Source organism: Bos grunniens, chromosome 8 (genome assembly GCF_055505025.1).
Source record: "Bos grunniens cultivar Pamir isolate PY7600 chromosome 8, Bosgru_T2T1.0, whole genome shotgun sequence".
NCBI classification, from domain to species: Eukaryota; Metazoa; Chordata; class Mammalia; order Artiodactyla; family Bovidae; genus Bos; species Bos grunniens.
Genome location: NC_141172.1, coordinates 75772446 through 75797199, shown reverse-complemented (window position 1 = coordinate 75797199; position 24754 = coordinate 75772446). Strand labels below are relative to the sequence as shown.

At 44.3% G+C, this 24754-nt stretch overlaps 1 protein-coding gene and 1 long non-coding RNA gene across 4 annotated transcripts in view; one reads left to right on the top strand and one right to left on the bottom strand.

Annotated features, from left to right (window-relative positions):
* LOC147367481 (uncharacterized) overlaps nt 1-24754 on the bottom strand; it is a 47911-nt gene that overhangs the window by 3653 nt on the left and 19504 nt on the right. Inside the window, exon 1 of one of the 3 annotated variants that reach the window (XR_015170113.1) lies at nt 8403-10177. The exons of the other annotated variants lie outside the window; for them this stretch is intronic. This is a non-coding gene — a long non-coding RNA (uncharacterized LOC147367481). Of the gene's footprint in view, nt 1-8402; nt 10178-24754 lie in introns of those variants that run through there. 3 annotated transcript variants of the gene reach the window in all.
* On the top strand, nt 1667-7919 carry LOC147367483 (protein SPATA31F1-like). The gene is made up of 4 exons (XM_086416740.1): nt 1667-1807; nt 2388-2433; nt 2947-3007; nt 3992-7919. Exons 1-4 carry the CDS (start codon nt 1667-1669, stop codon nt 7743-7745), a joined length of 4002 nt encoding a protein of 1333 aa, XP_086272866.1. The 3' UTR covers nt 7746-7919.

Sequence of the window (24754 nt, the reverse complement as noted above, 5' to 3'; positions counted from 1 at the left end):
TAGGTAGAATAGGGAAAAGGAGTCCAAAATGGCAGTGGCTAAAAGACAAGGAAGGTCAAAGGAAGGTCCGAGGACCAGAGTGAAAACTTCAGGCAGAACAAACAGCACTCCTGGCTAAGCCCAATTTGCATAGGGCAGGCCCAGGTGGAGAAAAAAAACATACAAAAGGAGGAGCCAAAGCGTTTTCTCACGGACTCTCTCTCCCGAGTGCATGCGCTCTCTCTCTCTCTCTTTCTCTCTCTCTTTCTCTCTCTCTCTCTCTCCCTCTCTCTCCCTCCCTCCCCCTCCCTCCCCACGCACTCCTCCACTCTCTTCTCTTCAAGTCTTGGATTCTCCTGCTATCTTCTAAATAAAATAGAGCTGTAACATTCAAATCCAGTTTCACTCTACCCAGGACCCTTCTCTGTCTATGCATCCTGATCCTCACTGTGTTTTTTCCCCTTAGGAATGGGATGTTTGTGACCTGGGCTTCACAGATGAATAAATGATTCCATTTGTTTTCCATTGCTGGTTCTTACTTTGTGTGGATTAGTCTTATCTTAGAAACCAGTGAAGTGGTTTTGGGTTGCTGGCTGTAAAAACAACATGACTGAAAATATCTTTGTATCCTTGACACTGTCCAGCTTAGGACTGAGCGCAGATTGATCACTCACCATGCTAGATGGATAGAGGCCTGGACACTGGAGGAAGGACCAAGTGGTAACTTCAGAGATATTGAGGCCAAGAATTTTTTTGGCTGTGAGATCACTGTTACCAGGGAAAGACTCTCTCAAGGAAATTCAGAAATTTTGAGATATTGGAGTCAGATCACAATATCCACAGACAGCCAAGCAGGTAATATAATGTCTAAATCTAATAGTCAAGGTGTAGGAATGATGGGTCTTGGGAGTGATTGGAAAACACCCGTCATGCCTAAAAGTTACCAAATAAGCCACTGTGTTTGACTACTGAAGCCCATGAGTCCTAGAGCCAGCAACCCAAAACTACTGAGCCAGCATGCTGCAACTTTTGAAGCCCATACACCTAGAGCCTGTTGTCCACAACTGGAGATTAGCCCCCACTCTCTACAACTAGAGAAAGCCCCCACTCTCCACAACTAGAGAAAGCCCAAGAGCAGCAAGGAAGACCCAGAGCAGCCATAAATAAAGTTCTCCATTCCCAAGCCATACCCAGTCTCTGCTGTCCCTAAGCTAATGTATGCTTCTCACGTACATTTTCAGTACAGGTGGAGTTTACATAGGTTCCTCTGTCCCAGCTACTCTTTCTCAAAAGGTACCTAATGTTCCTAAACACTCAGTTTTCAGTGGATGGCTGACAAGACAGCTGTCACAAAGGAAAAGCAGAGCTGTCAGGCTGGTGGAGGCTGTGGAAAGTGAAGACAGACTGGAAGCAAAGACACTGCCTGCAAGCAACACCTTCAGTCCTTACAACAAGATGCCCTCATTTACAGACTGAATCACCACGTGAGCTTCTCTAGACAGGTATGTCTTCTGACACCACACCTGCCTTGTGAAACAGGCCGGCTTTGTGATGTAGTCTGATGGCTGGTTCCGTCATCTGTGAGGTAGAGACCACAGGCATAGCATGGAGAGTCATTAGGCACCAGGACCCTGAGTGCCTACATATAGGAATGGTTGGTCTCCTCATGCTAAGGAGGTTTTAGACCATGCTGATCCCGACTTCTGTTCTGTGGGATTTAGGGTATCTCTTATATATCTATGGTTCCATCTTCATTATTATCCTAACTATCTGGCAAGTGAAAGAGAGTTACCATGGATTAACAGAACATAAAAGGAGCTTCTGCCCGGTAGGGAAATGCTATGACCATGGCTACACTAGTTAAATCTTAGATAAGACACATTCAGTTACTCTTTATAGTACTTATCTTTCTCAGAGCCTAGAAATAATGCTCTGCTAGCCCACCCCTTCTGTATATTCTAGTTGAAAAATTAAGAATTTCTATCTAACTTGGGTTGAGTGCTAGATAAAATGGAATCGACCTCACTGGATTTCTTCTGACCTCCAAAAATGGGGCATTTTTCTGATTGGTGGACTTAGTAAGCAGAAGTCCTTGGCTGAGGGCCACCAACCATTTAATCCATTCCATTATTCCTCCCGTATCACATTAAGCCCCCTGACAAACTTGTCCTGAGAAAGGGGACAGGAGGTATAGAACATGGAAAGCACTGAAGTAAGTGCGAAATAAGTAAAAAAAATGAAATGTTCAGGTGAAAAACTGGAGTACAGGACGAACATATAGACAAGTGTATAAAATGCAGACAGATATACAGAAAGAGACTGGGAAATGTATATTTCCTTTGTTTCATTTTGGATGTGAAAAAAAATGATGTCCCAGCGTCACACTCTTTTAATTCTTTTTCTTTAAGAGTCACCGAAAAGTCAGACAAGGGGCTAGAGATGCAGCGTCAAGAGGTAAAGTCTCAGTCTCTGCTCTCACTCCCCTCCACTGTGGGCAAGGAACCCTGTCCCTTGATGGGCCCTGGTGCCAGGAGCCAGGTACTCTAACCACTGAAGACTTCCATTGTCTAAGCTGACAAATTCTCCCAGAAAAAAAATAGGGGGGATGGGAAATCAGAGTCTGGGAATGTTCTAAAGTCCACCTTACCCCCAGGAACGAAAAGAGGAAACACAGGAGAAGTCCTTAACTGTGTCACTTACTAGTTTTATGACCCTCTGGAAGTCTCTTCATCTCTCAGTCTTGTTCCTACGAAACAGTATCTGATGATCCTGCCTCACTCACAGCATAGCTGTGAAGATCAAATGAGAGCAGGCCCAGAAGAGCACATCATACCTGGTTAAGTCATACACAGACGTGCTTTACAGCACTCACTGTTGGAGTTTGTAATCTCCTCTCATTCAAAGGCTTCCTATAGGAGTCCCTGAACCCTCTCCTTTTCCATATAACACTGTCTCCTGGTTTCTCAGCTAGGAGACTTTCCCAGGAAGAAGCTGAGAAGCCGTGGGAGCTGCTTTCTGTCATGAGAAGGTGATCTCTTGCTCTTTGCAGTCTCCCAATTCCCAACCTAGCCTGTGATCATTTGTCTGTTTGACCTGTGACAAGGTTGGAGAGGAGAATGGCTGGGAGGGAGCCAGACACATTGGAGCCTGGAGCACTGGTTTGGAGGGTTGCCAGGGCAAGGGGCGCTCAGCTACTTCAGAAGAGTGTCCTAGTTCTCTGTGCTAGGCTCAAGTCGCCCTGGAATTCAGGAGTTCACTAGTAGATGCACTAGTTCATAAAAGAGTCTACATGGTTTTGCACTCAAGCCACAAGAGAAGTTATACAGTCAGGCGAATAGATAATTAAGTGCATAATTAATTCATCATTTTCATATTCTCTTTACAGCTACACCCATTCAAGGGCAGACCCCTGGACCCTGCTGACATTACCTCCTCTGGTTCTGTCTTCAGGGAGGTCAGTTCCTGGGACAGCCCTCAGACAGGAGCTTGTCATATTATTTCTTTCTTCTCTAGAGAAAGGGGATGGACTCTCAAGAGATGTTGTGTACACTCTTTAATCCCCAGAACAGAGTTCCCAAAAGCATCTCCTTTTTCATAGTTTAGAAATACTGAATACCAGGTCACAGCCTCGGCCCCTCAAGAGAATGACTCCAGGTTCTACATGGTGATGTTCCTGGTGCTGTGCCATCAGCTAAACATTGCACCCCCTGCCTGCCTTCTCCTAGCTCAGCTTCTCAACACAGGTCACAAAGGACTCACCGACCACCCACTCTCTCAAGGCCCTGTGCTCCCATCAGTTGTCTGAGACCTCATCCAACAAGCCCCAGGCCCTCAGCCCAGCCCACCATAACTCGCCAAATGTCATTTCCCTAGGGGAAAAAACAGATGAGTAAACAGGCAGCAGAGGCAGGCCTCTGAGCTTATAGGACTAGGGGAGGGCAGCCCAGTCTGAGGCCAAAGAGGCAGCTGTCACTCCATCAGTAACAGACAGTTGCTATGTTTCCCTCCCCAGCCAGGACTGGCTTCCTCAAGAGGGGAGTGTGCGGCACCTCCTGTGTGAAGATCCCTGCTGCCAAACCTGCAACGGCATGGCTCTGGAGATTCAGCAGGTGCTGGCAGAGGAGAATACCCTGGTCTCCCCGACTTCAGGGGGGCTAGCACAGGGCTCCTCTTGCCTAGAGGTTTTGTCCACTCCTAAAGTTTCTTTCCAGCAGAGTATGGAGCATCATTCCCCACACTCCAAAGACCTTTCACGTCCATCTGCAAACTTCACAGTGTCACAGAAGTCCTTGGCACAGTCAGTGGCCCAGTCAACTGGTACAGCTGGCATCCATGATTACTGGGCTGAACAACTCAAGCTAAGGCAGGGATTTCAAATGCCAGAAGTGCCCAGGGACCCAGAGACTATGCTTTCTTCGAGATTTGAGGAGCCAAGGGTTTCAGTGAACCTGCAGGAGATAATCCAGAGCCACCCCAACCTTGTCTATGGGAATCAAGGCCAGCAGCCCTTGAATTCCCAGGTCTCTCTCCTGACCCTGAATCGAGAAATCACAGCTCTAACACATCCTATGGCCTTAAATATGGTCACTGTTCTCCCTGCCCACCTGCCGTTCCTTAGTCCTGAAGTCCTGAGGCTTCTTGAGGTGCATGTAAGAAGACTGATGCATTTCCAGAGGTGGGGGCTCCCCAGACGTGTGGAAGAGTCCCTGAGGCAGCTTATGCCAAACCCGCCACTATTTTGCCACCCTGTACATAATCAACCAGTTTCTTTCATCCAGAATGATATTTCTCAGTTCTCTGTTGAGAAATTCAGGACCATTTCATACCAGAACTGGGGCTCATGTATAGCTGGCCAACCCACCCAGGCCTTCTGGGTTTCTGAATGGTCCATTATGGACCCAGAACAAAGACACTATGACCAAATCTCAAACCATATGACTCTAGCCTCACCCTATGTAGCTCTCAAAGAATTAAGTGGCCTTTATCTAATGCCTGGGCAACAGGCTAGTGATTCAGAGGGCCCTGTGCAGCTGAAATACAGCCAGCTATTCTGTGGCCTCCCTTCTCTGCACAGCGAGTCCCTGGTTGACACCTTCTTGGGTTATCAAGGCCTCTCCATGAACGGGAGCATGTCCAAGCACTCCTTGAAGTATCCTTTTCTCTTCAAAGAGCTCTCCTGCTTCCCTCTGATGCCTAAAACTCTGCCCCAGTCAGTTCTACCCTCTTCTCCATCTTCCCCAAATTGGACAGCTCCACCTGAGCACCAACAAGCTCAGATCAGTAGCCCCTTGCTGACTCTGGACGAATGTGAAGCCTTGGAGTGGCACCTGCTGCAGAGGCAGCTCCAGCTTCGGTGGGACTTTCCAGATGTTTTCCAGAGAGATCAGCACACTGAGAGCCCTGTGCAGTGTAAGCCCAGTGACCAAGCTCAATCTTCTGAGACTGGTAAAACTTCCTGGCCAGGTCAGCCTGTCTCCATCATCACAAAGAAACTATTCTTCCCAGAGCAGGCCAGGAGGCTGCTGGAATTCCACCTCCAGAGACAGTTGGTTCATGATCGCTCGAGCCTGCCCTGGAAGATCCAGCGGTCCCTCCAGTTGCTCCTGCCCTCTGCTGGCCAGCAGACTCTGTCCAGGAGCAGCACAGCCCTGGACAATGTGAATGTCCCCCAACCCACAGATCTAGAGGGCACTGGGGTTGGCAACCCCCTCCCAGCCATTAAGGGCCCAACGTCAGTCCCTATGCCGCATGTGATTGACCAGGCCAAGGCAACACTGCAGAGCCATGTTGACTCCAAATGCGAGGAGATTCACCAGGGCAAGGTTCCTGTCTGCATATGTGGCTCTTGCGAGTTCAGAATTCCTGGGGGCCTGCAAGTGGCTCCCTTCACCTGCATCCAAGAAAGCAAGCCCCTGGAACTACAGGCAGCAGATGACCTGGACCAACGACAGGAAGTTACACCCTGGATGCCAACAGCCCTTGACCAGCATCAACAAGCCTCATCAGATGCTCTCATTAAACATCCTAAGTTGCCCTGGGCCCTGTCTCAGGGAGCCATTGAGAAACTGAAGACAACTTTACAGCACAAGTATCTGGCCTTCTTGTCAGGGCTGCCTGCTCTTTATTATGTGGCTCTCTCCAGGGCTATGGCTCCAGCAATTACTTCCCCAGCTATGAAGACAGAGATGGTGCCTGGACCTGTCCAATTCCCAACAGAACCTCTGACTCAGGTGCCCTCACCTGAAGAGCAGGGTCTGAGTCCTGGGCCAGGCTTTCAAGATGGCAATGAGGCTTGTGCAGACGCTGCAGGTGAATTCCAGGCTGAAGTGCAGATAGAAGAGATAATCAAGATGGTGCCTCAAGAAAGCCAGACAGGGCCTGCGAGGCCCTGCTCACTCAAGGAACCTATCTTGGCTAAACTAAATTTCCATCTGAGAAAGAAGATCCTAGAGATACAACTGGGAATTCCCCTAAAGGCAAGGGCGTCCAGAGAAAAAACTGTAGCAATGCCAAAGAACATGTGCACACAGGAGTCTCCTGGGAAGCTAGACAACCAAGGAAAACCACCACTCCAGGATCTCCCCATCCCACCAGACACACCACATTCCCCAGATCCAGAATGGCTCCACCTCACAGAAGAGCTAGCCACGGAGTTAAAGACAGTGCCTCAGAAACAGAAGCAACATCATTCCAGTGCAGCACACTGTGATTCTGTCCACTGGGCCACCCAGATCTCACAATCCAGTGGGGACATGACAGAGGCCAAAGCCCAGGTGCTTTGTGCTCAGCTGGAAGCCAGTGTGAACAACCCCAGCCTGGAGGAGCCCCGGAGCTCTGAACCCCAGAGGCCTGATAAGAGCAAGGACTCAGCCCAAGTTCCCACACTGGCAGAAAAGAGAAAGAAGCTAGGCAAACCCAAATCAGTTGGGGAGCATGGAGAAGGGGATGCAAGCTTCACACTCTCCTCCACAAGAGAAAAAAACCACTCAACTGAAGCGCAGAGGCCAGAAGGGGTGCTCCTGAACAGGACACCCCACAGCTCCTGTTGCCAGAGACGTCATTTTCACTTTGATGCTCCCTGCCAGCACAGTCCTCAGCATCACCCTCAGCTTAAACTCCCAGAGCTACCTCCTGGAGTCCCTGAGGGAAAAGACTCTGAGAATGACCTGCGAGCCAGTCAAGCCAAGCTCAATGTCATCCTCAAACCAGCAAGAGTTCCTGAGAACGCCCAGGTGGTACCCCCGGTGTCACAGGGCCAGCCTTTCCTGGGCCAACTCAATCCAGGTAACCCATTGCGGGGCCGCACTTTACATGGTCAGATGTTGCAGGGGCCAGTGATGCCAGGCTATACTCACCAGAGGCCCAGTCTTTCAGATTCTGGCTTTAGAAATAAGATGAAATCTTTTTTGCACTGTATTAACCTCAAAACAAAAGGCAAAGGACATAAGGAATCCACGTCCTCCACCTCTGAGAAAATGGCTAACACAAGAAAAGTAAATGTAACAAAGAGCCTGGCTCCAGCCAGAAGTCCCAAGGAGAGAACTAAGACAGAGAAGACAAGAGGGGACCTGAAGGCCCAATTTCCACCCCCTGAGAAGCAGATGGGCCTGGTCTTCACGGACATACCCCGGTCCCTGGACAGCAAGTTCTGGCACCACTCCCACTCGCATCAACTCCACTCAGCCTCTGTTCTGAGCACCCCCCACCACTGCCCTCGGCACTGTCCTCGAGTGGTTTGTGCCACGCAACCAGGGAATCCACCATGACCCTCAGCTGTCACCTCAGACAAAAGCACTGGTCTGCTCAAGAAGACTCGTCGCAATCAAAAGACTTCATGGTCTACCCAATGTCTGCATCCCTTGAAGAGGATACTACTGTAATTTTCATTAATGTACAGGTGGGCAGAATACCACCCAAAATACACTCTATATGTCTAAGCAGAGAGTTGTGTGTCTGCTCTTTACTCCACTGTGGTGTGTTCAGGAAAGGCACATGGGAAGTAAATGTTCTTCCTATCTAGAAAAGGAGCTGTAACTCACACTTAAGCTGGGTCAGCATTCCACACAACACCCCCCTCACTGGACTGTGGAGAAAGGGACTTAAGCAGAGAAGGAAGGCCCTTGTCTAAGGTACACTGAAAGTAAAGATCAGGCTTGACTTCTATCATGGCATCCTTGGGCACAGAGGACCATTGTGGGCCTGAGGATAGTACTGTCAAGAAGGAGTAGCCAGGAATCCCACAAGCAAAATTCATTGATGATTTCTATATATGCCCACAATCTGGAGGGAAGTGCCAGTGTTCCAGCTTTGAGGAGGTGCTTTGGTTTATTATCAACAGCATATTAATATAACTCATGTCAGAAGCAAATGGTAGAATCTCCCCTCTTTGCCCCTCTTTGGCTAGATCGTTCTGGAGAACACACCTGGGAGGCTGCTGGAGCTCTCTCGCCTGTATCCCACTTCCACTGCCTATCAGCTGCATGGAGTGAATGACACCTGGGGAGGCACACAAATCATTACATTAGTATGACATGTAATGAAACAGGGAATCCTGCCGCAGGCTTACTGAAGTACTCTTCTTAGGAGGACCCCAGAAGGGTCACAATAAAAATAACCTTGATTATGCTGCACACTAACAGTGCCATGTGTCAATTATATCTTAAAACTGGAAGGGAATTCCCTGGTGGTCCGGTGGTTAGGACTCGGCAGGAGGCATGGGTTTGATCCCTGGTCAGGGAACTAAGATCCCACAAGCTGAACCACATAGCCAAAGTAAAAATGGGAAGAAAAATATTTAAAAAAAAAAACACCTTGAGAAGTGTCTTATATTCAATTAAAATATTTGCTTCCTTACTATATGCAAGGTACTATCACAATCACAGCAAAGACATAGGAAGTACACAATGGAGTTCATGATTTCATGGGACAGTCTCACCTGCCCAAATTGTAAATCAACATAAATACCTGAATGGCCAATATTCACCTTAAACTACACAACAGTGAACTCCTGAGTCCCTGCCCCAACCATCATCTAATTACATATACAAAACAGGCTCCAATCACAGTAGTCACATCAGTTAATAGCAATTCCGTCTTTCCAGTTGTTCTGGACAAAAACAGTGGTGTCATCCTTGACATTTTTCCTGATCATTCACATCCAAACCATCCTTTTGGCTACATCTTATGAAATGAATTCAAAACATGACCATTTCTCTCTCTGATGCTATGATTACTGCAATAGTAACATGACTAATCTCTCAGCTTCTGCCTGAGATCATACTTCCAACATTTTTTTTCTCAACACAGAAGCTTGCTGCACCTAAGGTAAGGTCCTAGCTGTTGATAATTAGATAGAAAGATAGATCAGATGGTGATGATGGTGGTGATGCAGAAATGGAGGAAGGGAAGGGGAGGGAGGAAGAGGAGAAAGAAGGAAATAAAGAAAAATTGAAATGTAAAACCATAAAACTGAATAAGACCACCAAGGCAATGATTCACAAACAAAGAACAGATCTAAAGACCAGGTTCTGGGACAGCCCAACATTAAGAAATTGAAGGGATTAAGCTTCTGGTTCAGGATGGCAGAGTAGAAGGACATGTGCTCATCTCCTCCTGGGAGAACACCAAAATCACAACTAGTTGTTGAACAAGCATCAACAGGAGAACACTGGAATCCACCAAAAAAAAGATACCCCATGTCCAAAGACAAAGAAGCCACAGCAAGATGTCCCTCCCAGCAGGAAGCTTACACAAGCCTCTTAATTTCCTCCATCAGAGGGCAGACAGAAGAAGCAAGAACCACAAACCCACAGAGGCTACTCCGCCATAAAAGGAATGCATTTAAATCTGTTCTAATGAGGTGGACAAAACTAGGGCCCATTATATAGAGTGAAGTAAGTCAGAAAGAGAAATATAAATATCATATATTGACGTATATGGAATCTGAAGAGATGGTGCTGATGAATTTACAGAAATTTTACAATACCATGTGTAAAACAGACAGCCAGTGGGGATTTTCTGTATGATTCAGGGAACTCAAACAGGGGCTCTGCAACAGGCTGAAGGGTGGAGTGGAGAGGGAGATGAGAGGGAGGTCTGGGAGGGAGGGGACATGGGTGTGCCTATGGCTGATTCTTAATGTATGACAGAAAACCACAAAATTCTATAAAGCAATTATCCTCCAATTAAAAAAAAAAAAGCAGCAATCCCACAGAAGCTAGAACAAAAACCACATTACAGAAAGTTAATCAGGATGAAAAAGCAGAAAGTTATGTCCCAGATGAAGGGACAAGGTAAAACCCCAGAACAACTAAATGAAGTGGAGACAAACAACCTTCCAGAAAAAGAATTTAGAATAATGATAGTGAAGATGATTCAGGACCTCGGGAAAACAATGGAGAAGGTGCAAGAAATGTTTACCAAAGACCTAGAAGAACTAAAGAACAAACAAACAGAGATGAATAATACACTGCTGCTGCTGCTGCTGCTGCTTAGTCACTTCAGTTGTGTCCGACTCTGTGTGACCCCATAGACGGCAGCCCATCAGGCTCCCCTGTCCCTGGGATTCTCCAGGCAAGAACACTGGAGTGGGTTGCCATTTCCTTCTCCAATGCATGAAAGTGAAAAGTGAAAGTGAAGTCGCTCAGTCAACAGAATAACTGGGGCAAAAGAATGGATAAATGACCTGGAAGACAGAATGGTGGAAATCACTGCCACAGAACAGAATATAGGAAAAAGAATGAAAAAAATTAAGACAGCTTAAGAGGCCTCTGGGACAACATTAAACACACCAACATTCACATTACAAGGGTCCCAGAAGGAGAAGAGAGAGAGAAAGGACCTGAGAAAGTAAAAGTATTTGAAGAAATCATAGCCAGAAACTTCCCTAACATGGAAAAGGAAATAGTCAACCAGGTCCAGGAATCAGAGTCCCAGGCAAGATAAACCCAAGGAGGAACACACCGAGACACATGGTAATCAAACTGACAAAAATTAAAAGATAAAATATTGAAAGCAACAAGGGGAAAACTACAAATAACATATAAGGGAATTCTCATCAGGTTATCAACTGATTTCTCAACAGAAACTCTACAAGCCAGAAGGGAATGGTATGATATATTTAAACTGATGAAAGGGAAGAACCTACAGCCAAAAATACTCTACCTAGCAAGACTCTTATTCAGATCTGATGGAGAAATCAAAAGCTTTCCAGACAAGCAAAAGTTAAGATAATTCAGCACCACCAAAACAGTTCTACAACAAATGCTAGAAAAACTTCTCTAGGCAGAAAACATAAAAGACCTACATAAAATAAACCCAAAACAATTAAAATGGTAATAGTATCATACATATCGATAATTACTTTAAATATAAATGGACTAATGCACCAACCGAAAGACAGAGACTGGCTGGGCAAATGAAAACATGTGCATGTATGCACTTCCACTCACGACATCACTCTGCTTGACTCCCCAAATTATATGTAATTATTTTATATTGTTAAGTTAATCATGTTCCCATTATGGATTGCAATTGTAATTATCTTTTACTTTTTATCTGGCTACTGATTGTGAAAACTGATAAACATCTTTTACTATTGTGATTATGTAACTATTATTCACTTAATACCATTGTATCATGACTAGTCAACAGAAAAATAACAGAATTCGGTATCACCAAAGCTACCATTTAATAGAAAAACCTGTAATCACTTTTTAAAATCCAGATGCATATTATTTTTTTTTCCACAGCTCCAGATATGTTTCTAATGATCAGTTCAGTTCAATTCAGTCACTCAGTCGTGTCTGACTCTTTGCAACCCCATGAACCACAGCACGCCAGGCCTCCCTGTCCATCACCAACTCTCAGAGTTTACCCAAACTCATGTCCATCGAGTCAGTGATGCCATCCAACCATCTCATCCTCTGTCATCCCCTTCTCCTCCTGCCCTCAATCTTTCCCAGCATCAGAGTCTTTTCAAATGAGTCAGTTCTTCGCATCAGGTGGCCAAAGTATTGGAGTTTCAGCTTCAACATCAGTCCTTCCAATAAACACCCAGGATTGATCTCCTTTAGAATGGACTGGGTGGATCTCCTTGCAGTCCAAGGGACTCTCAAGAGTCTTCTCCAACACCACAGTTCAAAAGCATCAATTCTTCGGCGCTCAGCCTTCTTCACAGTCCAACTCTCACATCCATACATGACCACAGGAAAAACCATAGCCTTGACTAGACGGACTTTTGTTGGCAAAGTAATGTCTCTGCTTTTCAATATGCTATCTAGGTTGGACATAACTTTTCCAAGGAGTAAGTGTCTGTTAATTTCATGGCTGCAGTCACCATCTGCAGTGATTTTGGAGCCCAAAAAAATAAAGTCTGACACTGTTTCCCCATCTATTTCCCATGAAGTGATGGGACCAGATGCCGTGATCTTCGTTTTCTGAATGTTGAGCTTTAAGCCAACTTTTTCACTCTCCACTTTCACTTTCATCAAGAGGCTTTTGAGTTCCTCTTCACTTTCTGCCATAAGGGTGGTGTCATCTGCGTATCTGAGGTTATTGATATTTCTCCTGGCAATCTTGATTCCAGCTTGTGTTTCTTCCAGTCCAGCGTTTCTCATGATGTACTCTGCATATAAGTTAAGTAAGCCGGGTGACAATATACAGCCTTGACGTACTCCTTTTCCTATTTGGAACCAGTCTGTTGTTCCATGTCCAGTTCTAACTGTTGCTTCCTGACCTGCATACAGATTTCTCAAGAGGCAGGTCAGGTGGTCTGGTATTCCCATCTCTTGAAGAATTTTCCACAGTTTATTGTAATCCACACAGTCAAAGGCTTTGGCATATTCAATAAAGCAGCTCAGCTTTCTTTATAGCCCAACTCTCACATCCATACATGACTACTGGAAAACCCATAGCCTTGACTAGACAGACCTTTGCTGACAAAGTAATGTCTCTGCTTTTTAATATGCTATCTAGGTTGGTCATAACTTTCTTTCTAAGGAGTAAGTGTCTTTTAATTTCATGGCTGCAATCACCATCTGCAGTGATTTTGGAGCCCAGAAAAATAAAGTCTGACACTGTTTCCACTGTTTCCCCATCTATTTGCCGTGAAGTGATGGGACTGGATGTCATGATCTTAGTTTTCTGAATGTTGAGCTTTAAGCCAACTTTTTCACTCTCCTCTTTCACTTTCATCAAGAGGCTCTTTAGTTCTTCTTCACTTTCTGCCATAAGGGTGGTGTCATCTGCATATCTGAGGTTATTGATATTGATCACCCATGTTTAAAAAAAAATTGAGGTGAAAAGCAGGAATGAGTGAGCAAAGACTGAGAAGTAATAGCCAGTGACATAGGAGGAAAACCAGGAGAGTACTAGAAGCCAAGAGAGATAAGTATTTCAAGGGAAAGTGGTCAACTGCATGAATGTTGCCAATCTGCCAAGTAAGATGAGGACTCACAGTTGATCATTAGATTTAATAACAGAGATCATTTGTGGCCTTGAGAAGAATAAGATGAGAGACTGAGGTAAAGGCATAACAAGTGGATTTGAGAGAGAGCAATTGGTGATAACAAGTGTAATCAACTGCTTTAGAGAGGTTTTTCCACAGAGTTGCAGAAAAATGAGGAAATAGCATCAGGAGGGTTTTTTAAAGGTAGGAGATATATTCAGTAGCATGTTGGATGTTGATGGAAAAGATCCAGTCAAGAGAAATAACTTGATGCAGGAGAGAAAGGGGGAGCTGTTGGAGCAATGTCATGGTGCAGAAGTAGCAGAATAGGAGTGAGTCCCCAGGTTGAAGGGTTGGCCTTGGCTTAAATCACAGATGGCTTGCTGGTGCTAAGTACAGAGAAAGGGACAGTAATGGGGGACTTTGTGTATCATAAGAACAGTTTCCCTACAATTAAAGAATGGGGCAAATACCTAAAGGAGTGAATGACAAACTGGGAGGAACTGATAAAGACAGCCAAAACTCTGGAAGTTACCATGGCAGGTGGTTTCTTTTAGGGCTTAAGAAGTCAGTAGCAGAACATGAGCCCAGGTGGGCAAACATGTGGTTGGTGATCACATGTGTGAAGCAGATGTTCTTGGAATACAAGGGGAGAAAGCTCCAGATACACAGAGCATGAAGAAGTTGGGGCTTGAGACTGAGAAAATGGGCAGATGTGGCATCCTAGTGTCCAGGAAGAGACCAGGATGTCTGCGGGTGGGAAGTGAGAACTGGGAAACAGAAAGACAGAGAGGCTGCCCTGAGTAGATGGGAGGGACCTCTGCTTTGGACGCCTCGTTTCTCTCACAAGGTGACACTTCTGCATTCTCACCTTCTGACCTACCACAGAAGAGCCAAAAGCTGCAGTAAGGACAGGAAGTGCTGCAGCTTTCTCGCGATATGGTGTGGGGCTCTGTGGGGTGCCCCTGCCTCACTGATTCCCAAGGAAATCCAGGATGGCTCAACATACATCAGACCAGGAGGTGGAAGCAGGACTCTTCTTCTGTGAGGACCCAGAATGCAGCACAATGTGTCCTGCGAGCAGGATGCAGAAAAGCCAGGGTGGGAAGAAGCAAGAGTGTCCCTCTGGATGGTGATACTGTGCCCCCAAGGGGAGGAGGCACAAGGCTCAACCCTGCTGAGCCACACCCTCCATTGTTTCCCTAAAGCATCCCCAAAGATCAGAGGAGGTCTTGTGGCAGGCACATCCTCCCAGCCTGCTGGGAGTTGAAAAGAGAGCCACAGAGGAGAGGAGAGGGAGGTCAAGTGGAAGCTGAGGTTAGTGTGCAAACATCCTGGCTTAGGTGAAATGGGCCTCTCCTGTGGTCCACCACAGGCTACCAGCCCTAGAAAAGCATGAATTCATAGTGCTGACCAAGTCCTGCAAGAAAGGGCTGGGGGCAGAGAGATGAGCTGGAACCAAGACCTTCAGGATTCTCAATTTCTCACCAAAACCAAGAGCTGAGAGAAGATAGGCTCAGAGCCTAGGATTTATGCAGGATGGTGTAGTGGGATGAAGTCTCACTCATCCCATCCTATAACCCTAGCACAAGCCCCACCATCCAGCTCCCCCTTGACTCAAGAGCTAAAATCAGAATGAAAACCCTCATGGCAGAGTACAAACTCCAGAACTGCTGGCAGATGCTAGGAATACAGTGGTGCTTGCTTGGGAACATTGGAGTTTGCCTCTCTGTTCTGCAGTACCACCCTGTCCTACATGGAGCCCTTAGCCTGGTCTCTGCAGAGAGCCTTTCAGAATTCTAGAGAAAGGATAACAGCTGATCTTTCAATAGAAACGCTTCAGGCCAGAAGGGAATGGCAGGAGATACTTAAAGTGATGAAAGAGAAAAACCTACAGCCCAGATTACTGTACTCAGCAAGGATCTCATTCAAATATGAAGGCGAAATCAAAAGCTTTTCAGACAAGCAAAAGCTGAAAGAATTCAGCACCACCAAACCAGCTCTCCAACAAATGCTAAAAGATCTTCTCCAGACAGGAAATACAGAAAGGGTGTATAAACTCGAACCCAAAACAACAAAGTAAATGGCAATGGGATCATACTTATCAATAATTACCTTAAATGTAAATGGGTTGAATGCCCCAAACAAAAGACAAAGACTGGCTGAATGGATACAAAAACAAGACCCCTATCTATGTTGTCTACAAGAGACCCACCCAAGGGACACATACAGACTGAAAGTGAAGGGCTGGAAAAAGATATTCCATGCAAATAGAGACCAAAAGCAAGCAGGAGTACCAATACTCATATCAGATAAAATAGACTTTAAAATAAAGGCTGTGAAAAGAGACAAAGGACACTACATAATGATTAAAGGATCAATCCAAGAAGAAGATATAACAATTATAAATATATATGCACCCAACATAGGAGCACCACAATATGTAAGGCAAATGCTAACAAGTATGAAAGGGGAAATTAACAATAACACAATAATAGTGGGAGACTTTAATACCCCACTCACACCTATGGATAGATCAACTAAACAGAAAATTAACAAGGAAACACAAACTTTAAATGATACAATAGACCAGTTAGACCTAACTGATATCTATAGGACATTTCACCCCAAAACAATGAATTTCACCTTTTTCTCATGCACATGGAATCTTCTCCTGGACAGATCACATCCTGGGCCATAAATCTAGCCTTGGTAAATTCAAAAAAATTGAAATCATTCCAAGCATCTTTTCTGACCACAATGCAGTAAGATTACAATTACAGGAGAAAAACTATTAAAAATTCCAACATATGGAGGCTGAACAACACGCTGCTGAATAACCAACAAATCACAGAAGAAATCAAAATATGCATATAAACTAATGAAAATAAAAACACAAAAAACCCAAAACCTATGGGACATGGTAAAAGCAGTGCTAAGGGGAAGGTTCATAGCAATATAGGCTTACCTCAAGAAACAAGAAAGAAGTCAAGAAAATAACCTAACTCTACATCTAAAGCAACTAGAAAAGGAAGAAATGAAGAACCCCAAGGTTAGTAGAAGGAAAGAAATCTTAAAAATTAGGGCAGAAATAAATGCAAAGAAACAAAAGAGAACATAGCAAAAATCAACAAAGCCAAAAGCTGGTTCTTGGAGAAGATAAATAAAATAGACAAATCATTAGCCAGACTCATCAAGAAACAAAGGGAGAAGAATCAAATCAACAAAATTAGAAATGAAAATGGAGAGATCACAACAGGCAACACAGAAATACAAAGGATCATAAGAGACTACTTATGATCATCAGATCAGATCAGTTGCTCAGTCATGTCCGACTCTTTGCGACCCCATGAATCGCAGCACGCCAGGCCTCCCTATCCATCACCAACTCGTGGAGTTCACTCAGACTCATGTCCATCGAGTCAGTGATGCCATCCAGCCATCTCATCCTCTGTCGTCCCCTTCTCCTACTGCCCCCAATCCCTCCCAGCATCAGAGTCTTTTCCAATGAGTCAACTCTTCGCATGAGGTGGCCAAAGTACTGCAGTATCAGCTTTAGCATCATTCCTTCCAAAGAACACCCAGGGCTGATCTCCTTCAGAATGGACTGGTTGCATCTCCTTGCAGTCCAAGGGACTCTCAAGAGTCTTCTCCAACACCACAGTTCAAAAGCATCAATTCTTCGGCGCTCAGCCTTCTTCACAGTCCAACTCTCACATCCATACATGACCACAGGAAAAAACATAGCCTTGACTAGATGGGCCTTTGTTGGCAAAGTAATGTCTCTGCTTTTGAATATGCCTTCTAGGTTAGACATAACTTTCCTTCCAAGGAGTTAGCGTCTTTTAATTTCATGGCTGCAGTCACCATCTGCAGTGATTTTGGAGCCCAAAAAAATAAAGTCTGACACTGTTTCCCCATCTATTTCCCATGAAGTGATGGGACCAGATGCCGTGATCTTCGTTTTCTGAATGTTGAGCTTTAAGCCAACTTTTTCACTCTCCACTTTCACTTTCATCAAGAGGCTTTTGAGTTCCTCTTCACTTTCTGCCATAAGGGTGGTGTCATCTGCGTATCTGAGGTTATTGATATTTCTCCCAGAAATCTTGAGTCCAGCTTGTGTTTCTTCCAGTCCAGCATTTCTCATGATGTACTCTGCATATAAGTTAAATAAGCCGGGTGACAATATACAGCCTTGACGTACTCCTTTTCCTATTTGGAACCAGTCTGTTGTTCCATGTCCAGTTCTAACTGTTGCTTCCTGACCTGCATACAGATTTCTCAAGAGGCAGGTCAGGTGGTCTGGTATTCCCATCTCTTGAAGAATTTCCCACAGTTTATTGTGATCCACACAGTCAAAGGCTTTGGCATAGTCAATAAAGCAGAAATAGATGCTTTTCTGGAACTCTCTTGCTTTTTCAATGGTCCAGCGGATGTTGGCAATTTGATCTCTGGTTCCTCTGCCTTTTCTAAAACCAGCTTGAACATCAGGAAGTTCACGGTTCACATATTGCTGAAGCCTGGCTTGGAGAATTTTGAGCATTACTTTACTAGCGTGTGAGATGAGTGCAATTGTGTGGTAGTTTGAGCATTCTTTGGCATTGCCTTTCTTTGGGATTGGAATGAAAACTGACCTCTTCCAGTCCTGTGGCCACTGCTGAGTTTTTCCAAATTTGCTGGCATATTGAGTGCAGCACTTTCACAGCATCATCTTTCAGGATTTGGAATAGCTCAACTGGAATTCTATCACCTCCACTAGCTTTGTTCATAGTGATGCTTTCTAAGGCCCACTTGACTTCACATTCCAGGATGTCTGGCTCTAGGTCAGTGATCACACCATCGTGATTATCTGGGTCATGAAGATCTTTTTTGTACAGTTCTTCTGTGTATTCTTGCCATCTCTTTTTAATATCTTCTGCTTCTGTTAGGTCCATACCATTTCTGTCCTTTATTGAGCCCATCTTTGCATGAAATGTTCCTTTGGTATCTCTGATTTTCTTGAAGAGATCTCTAGTCTTTCCCATTCTGTTGTTTTCCTCTATTTCTTTGCATTGATCGCTGAAGAAGGCTTTCTTATCTCTTCTTGCTATTCTTTGGAACTCTGCATTCAGATGTTTATATTTTTCCTTTTCTCCTTTGCTTTTTACTTTTCTTCTTTTCACAGCTATTTGTAAGGCCTCCCCAGATAGCCATTTTGCTTTTTTGCATTTCTTTTCCATGGGGATGGTCTTGATCCCTGTCTCCTGTACAATGTCACGAACCTCATTCCGTAGTTCATCAGGCACTCTATCAGATCTAGGCCCTTAAATCTATTTCTCACTTCCACTGTATAATCATAAGGGATTTGATTTAGGTCATACCTGAATGGTCTAGTGGTTTTCCCTACTTTCTTCAATTTCAGTCTGAATTTGGCAATAAGGAGTTCATGGTCTGAGCCACAGTCAGCTCCCAGTCTTGTTTTTGCTGACTGTATAGAGCTTCTCCATCTTTGGCTGCAAAGAATATAATCAATCTGATTTCGGTATTGACCATCTGGTGATGTCCATGTATAGAGTCTTCTCTTGTGTTGTTGGAAGAGGGTGTTTGTTATGACCAGTGCATTTTCTTGGCAAAACTCTATTAGTCTTTGCCCTGCTTCATTCCGTATTCCAAGGCCAAATTTGCCTGTTACTTCAGGTGTTTCTTGACTTCCTACTTTTGCATTCCAGTCCCCTATAATGAAAAGGACATCTTTTTTGGGTGTTAGTTCTAAAAGGTCTTGTAGATCTTCATAGAACCGTTCAACTTCAGCTTCTTCAGCGTTACTGGCTGGGGCATAGACTTGGATTACTGTGATACTGAATGGTTTGCCTTAGAAACGAACAGAGATCATTCTGTTGTTTTTGAGATTGCATCCAAGTACTGCATTTCAGACTCTTTTGTTGACCATGATGGCTACTCCATTTCTTCTGAAGGATTCTTGCCCGCAGTAGTAGATATAATGGTCATCTGAGTTAAATTCACCCATTCCAGTCCATTTCAGTTCACTGATTCCTATAATGTCGACACTCACTCTTGCCATCTCTTGTTTGACCACTTCCAATTTGCCTTGATTCATGGACCTGACATTCCAGGTTCCTACGCAATATTGCTTTTTACAGCATTGGACCTTGCTTCTATCACCAGTCACATCCACAGCTGGGTATTGTTTTTGCTTTGGCTCCATCCCTTCATTCTTTCTTATGAGCATAAGAGACTACATACAGATAATCAGCAACTATATGCCGATAAAATGGACAACTTGGAAGAAATGGACAAATTCTTAGGAAAGTACAACTTTCCAAAACTGAACCAGGAAGAAATAGAAAATCTTAACAGACCCATCACAAGCACGGAAATTGAAACTGTAATCAGAAATCTTCCAGCAAACAAAACCCCAGGACCAGAAGGCTTCACAGCTGAATTCTACCAAAAATTCAGAGAAGACCTAACACCTTTCCTACTCAAACTCTACCAGAAAATTCCAGAAGAATATAAACTTCCAAATTCATTCTATGAGGCCACCATAACCGTAATACCAAAATCAGACAAAGATGCCACACACAAAAAAGAAAACTACAGGCCAATATCACTGATGAACATAGATGCAAAAATCCTTAACAAAATTCTAGCAAACAGAATCTAACAACATATTAAAAAGATCATACATCATGACCAAGTGGGTTTTATCCCAGGGATGCAAGGATTCTTCAATATCCACAAATCAATCAATGTGATACACCACATTAACAAATTGAAAGAGAAAAACTATATGATTATCTCAATAGATTCAGAGAAAGCCTTTGACAAAATTCAACACCCATTTATGATAAAAACCCTCCAGAAAGCAGACATAGAAGGAACATACCTCAACATAATAAAAGCTATATATGACAAACCCACAGCAAACATTATCCTCAATGGTGTAAAATTGAAAGCATTTCCCCTACAGTCAGGAACAAGACAAGGGTGCCCATTCTCACCACTACTATTCAACATAGTTTTGGAAGTTTTGGCCACAGCAATCAGAGCAGAAAAAGAAATAAAAGGAATCCAGATTGGAAAAGAAAAAGTAAAACTCTCACTGTTTGCAGATGACATGATCCTCTACATAGAAAACCCTAAAGACTCCACCAATAAAATTACTAGAGCTATTCAATGAATATAGTAAAGTTGCAGGATATAAAATTAGCAAATCCCTTGCATTCCTGTACACTAACAATGAGAAAACAGAGAAATTAAGGAAACAAGCCCATTCACCATTGCAATGAAAAGAATAAAATACTTAGGAATGTATCTACCTAAAGAAACAAAAGACCTCTATATAGAAAACTATAAAACACTGATGAAAGAAATCAAAAAGGACACAAATATACCCAAAGCAAACTATAGATGCAATGCAATCCCTATCAAGCTACCAACTGTATTTTTCACAGAACTAGAACAAATAATTTCACAATTTGTATGGAAATACAAAAAACCTCGAATAGCCAAAGCAATCTTGAGAAAGAAGAATGGAACTGGAGGAATCAACCTGCCTAACTTCAGGCTCTACTACAGGGCTACAATCATCAAGACAGCATGGTACTGGCACAAAGACAGAAATATAGATCAATGGAACAAAATAGAAAGCCCAGAGATAAATCTACACACCTATGGACACCTTATACAAAGGAAGCAAAATATACAATGGAGAAAAGACAATCTCTTTAACAAGTGGTGCTGGGAAAACTGGTCAATCACTTGTAAAAGAATGAAACTAGAACGCTTTCTAATACCATACACAAAAATAAACTCAAAATGGATTAAAGATCTAAATGTAAGACCAGAAACTATAAAACTCCTAGAGGAAAACATAGGCAAAACACTCTCCGACATAAATCACAGCAGGATCCTCTATAATCCACCTCCCAGAGTATTGGAAATAAAAGCAAAAATAAATAAATAGGACCTAATTAAACTTAAAAGCTTTTGCACAACAAAGGAAACTATAAGCAAGGTGAAAAGACAGCCTTCAGAATGGGAGAAAATAATAGCAAACAAAGCAACTGACAAAGAACTAATCTGAAGAATATACAAGCAACTCCTGCAGCTCAATTCCAGAAAAATAAACGACCCAATCGAAAAATAGGCCAAAGAACTAAACAGACATTTCTCCAAAGAAGACATACAGATGGCTAACAAATACATGAAAAGATGCTCAACGTCACTCATTATCAGAGAAATGCAAATCAAAACTACAATGAGGTACCATTTCACACCAGTCAGAATGGCTGCTATCCAAAAGTCTATAAGCAATAAATGCTGGAGAGGATGTTGAGAAAAGGGAACCCTCTTACACTGTTGGTGGGAATGCAAACTAGTACAGCCACTATGGAGAACAGTGTGGAGATTCCTTAAAAAACTGGAAATAGAACTGCTATACGACCCAGCAATCCCACTGCTGGGCATACACACCAAGGAAACCAGAATTGAAAGAGACACGTACCCCAGTGTTCATCGCAGCACTGTTTATAGTAGCCAGGACATGGAAGCAACCTAGATGTCCATCAGCAGATGAATGGATAAGAAAGCTGTGGTACATATATACAATGGAATATTATTCAGCCATTGAAAAGAATATATTTGAATCAGTTCTAATGAGGTGGATGAAACTGGAGCCTATTATACAGAGTGAAGTAAGCCAGAAAGAAAAACACCAATACAGTATATTAACACATATATATGAAATTTAGAAAGATGGTAATGATAACCCTATATGTAAGACAGCAAAAGAGACACAGATGTGTAGAACAGTCTTTTGGACTCTGTGGGAGAGGGCGAGGGTGGGATGCTTTGGGAGAATGACATTGAAACATGTATATTATCATATGTGAAACTAATCACCAGGCCAGGTTCAATGCATGAGAAAGGGTGCTTGGGGCTGGTGCACCTGGGATAACCCAGAGGGATGGGATGGGGAGGGACTTGGGAGGCGGTTTCAGGATGGGGAACACATGTACACCTGTGGCGGATTCACATCAATGTATGGCAAAACCATTACAATATTGTAATTAGCCTCCAATTAAAATAAATAAATTTATATTTTTTAAAAAAATAATTCTAGAGAGAGGATTTCAGGCAACTAACTTCCTGCAGTGGGGGGATGGCTTCTCCACAGAATCACTTCTCCTGTAAAACACTGAGTCTCAGCAAACAAGGACCGTGGCTGCTTCGTTTCTGTACCACCTCAACAAACACGGGGTGGGCACAGGAATAAACACCACTGGAGATGCTGCTTCCTGTGCCATGTGACAGGAGCTGAGTCTCTGCTCTTCCCCAGTCAGCCAAGCCTGTTGCTGCACCTGCTTCAGGGCAGAGGCCTGGGCTGTCGGAGAAGGAAGCACAGAGTCCACTGCAGGGAGAGGAAAGAAGGGAGGACAGCCCTGAGTGCAGGCGGGGACATGAGGAGTGAAAACAGTGCAGGCACGCAAGGTGCTGGGGGAGGCCGAGGACCTGTGCCTAACGGGGCTTGGAGAGGACTGTCCCTTCCCAGGCACAGACACAGTGAGGCCAGGACCCTGTGTACTTGCTCTGATGGGAGCACGGGAGGAGAGAGGGGGCCTGAGAAGGGGCCAGAAGGCGATCTGTTTCCAGAAGGAGGGGTGCCTGCTGCCAGCTGCCCCCCTTTCCCACCCTGTCCCCCTCCTCCACTGGAACGTCTCTGGGTCCACAGCCAGGCAGAGAGCATACTGGGGGCTTTCCAGAGTGTATCATTCCCAAGGTCAGGCCCCACACTGAGGCCCCAGGGGCAGGGCCCCGGGCAGGCAGCCGGACACATGGGAATCCAGACAGCGGGAAGGGAAAGGAAACCATCTCTTGTGGTAAACAGCACTGGCAGCTGGGGTGCATCAGAGGAGAGGGGCAGGGGAAAGTGAGAGGCCAGAGCAGAGCCTCACTGCAGTCAAAGACACACGGTTACAGACACAAGAGGACATAATTTCAGTGATGCCACTCAGAGACTAACTTGGAGTAGCCATTCAGAAAACACACCTTCAGAGACTCATGAACACCCAGCGTCAGATGTGTCCACAGACTCTGGCACCACACACATGGAACAGACAGCCCCCATCCCACAGGCCACAAACACAAATGCATTCCAAATCCACAAAAACACAAATGCATTCCAAATCCACAAACACAAATGCATTCCAAATCCATCCTGCAAAGTCTTTCTCCTCCATAAAACCTCAGCCCAGGCCTGTTGATCCACCTCTAAACTCCAATTTGGAATTTCTGTCCCATTGCCTGTCCTTTAATAAAAACAGTCTTGCATCCACGTGCACACCCCTGCCCTTAATAACTTGGCTGTGTGCTTTAAAAAAATATCAGTCAGCAAGTGAGTCCTCTGTCCTCTTCAGCAGTCTCATCCTTCACTTACGACACACCCCCTCCCACCCCAAGGAGTGTCCCCAGTTTGCAGCAGGGCCCTGACCCTCACTCAGTCTCTGACGCAACAGAAACAGAATCTAAAGGAAGAGTCTACCAGCCAGACCTATCTGTCAAAATCTGCCTCAGGGAACTGTGAGGAACCCATTCTTGGTTCCTCAGGAAAAAGCCCTTGACTCAGGATGTACCACATGACACTGCCCTAAACTTTTAACAATAACTGTAGTCCATGCCCCTAACCCTAACCCTAACTACAATTCTAACCTCAATCACAAACAATCTAAAACCACAGTCTTTCAAGCGGGACCCTCAGAACACTGTACCTTAGAAAGGTAATGCTAGAGTGTTACTCAAAAACTGTTTACATGATCAGGTAAGTCTAGGAAAGAAAACTGCGATATTCCCTCTCCCCAGGAGCTAGATCCCTACTACCCTCCAGTCTGATTGCAGCTTCAGGAATCACAGCCATTTATAACTCTCAAAGGCAGAGGGCCATAAAACATCCAAAACCTCTCATCTAAACCAAATCAATATCACACAATACACATAAGCTTAAGTCCCTCTTCAGACCATCTTAGAAGCTTAAAACTCACCCCCAACATAAAACTTATCTCCTTGTCCCATTTGATCCCAATTTTAAACTCAAACAGTACCCTACTCCAATCTGAACACAATCCTAGTCCAAGATGAACTAGCTCTATCAATAGGAATCATAAACGCAATTCCAAATCCTACTTTACCATCACCATTATTCTAGTCCTACGCTGACCACTGTCTACTTCCAATCTGTAAGCACTATGTCATATTCCAAGCATGGTCTGAACTCTAACCCTGACCCTAGGCAGCCACACATCGGGTAATGTCTGCAACTACACTGAGCAC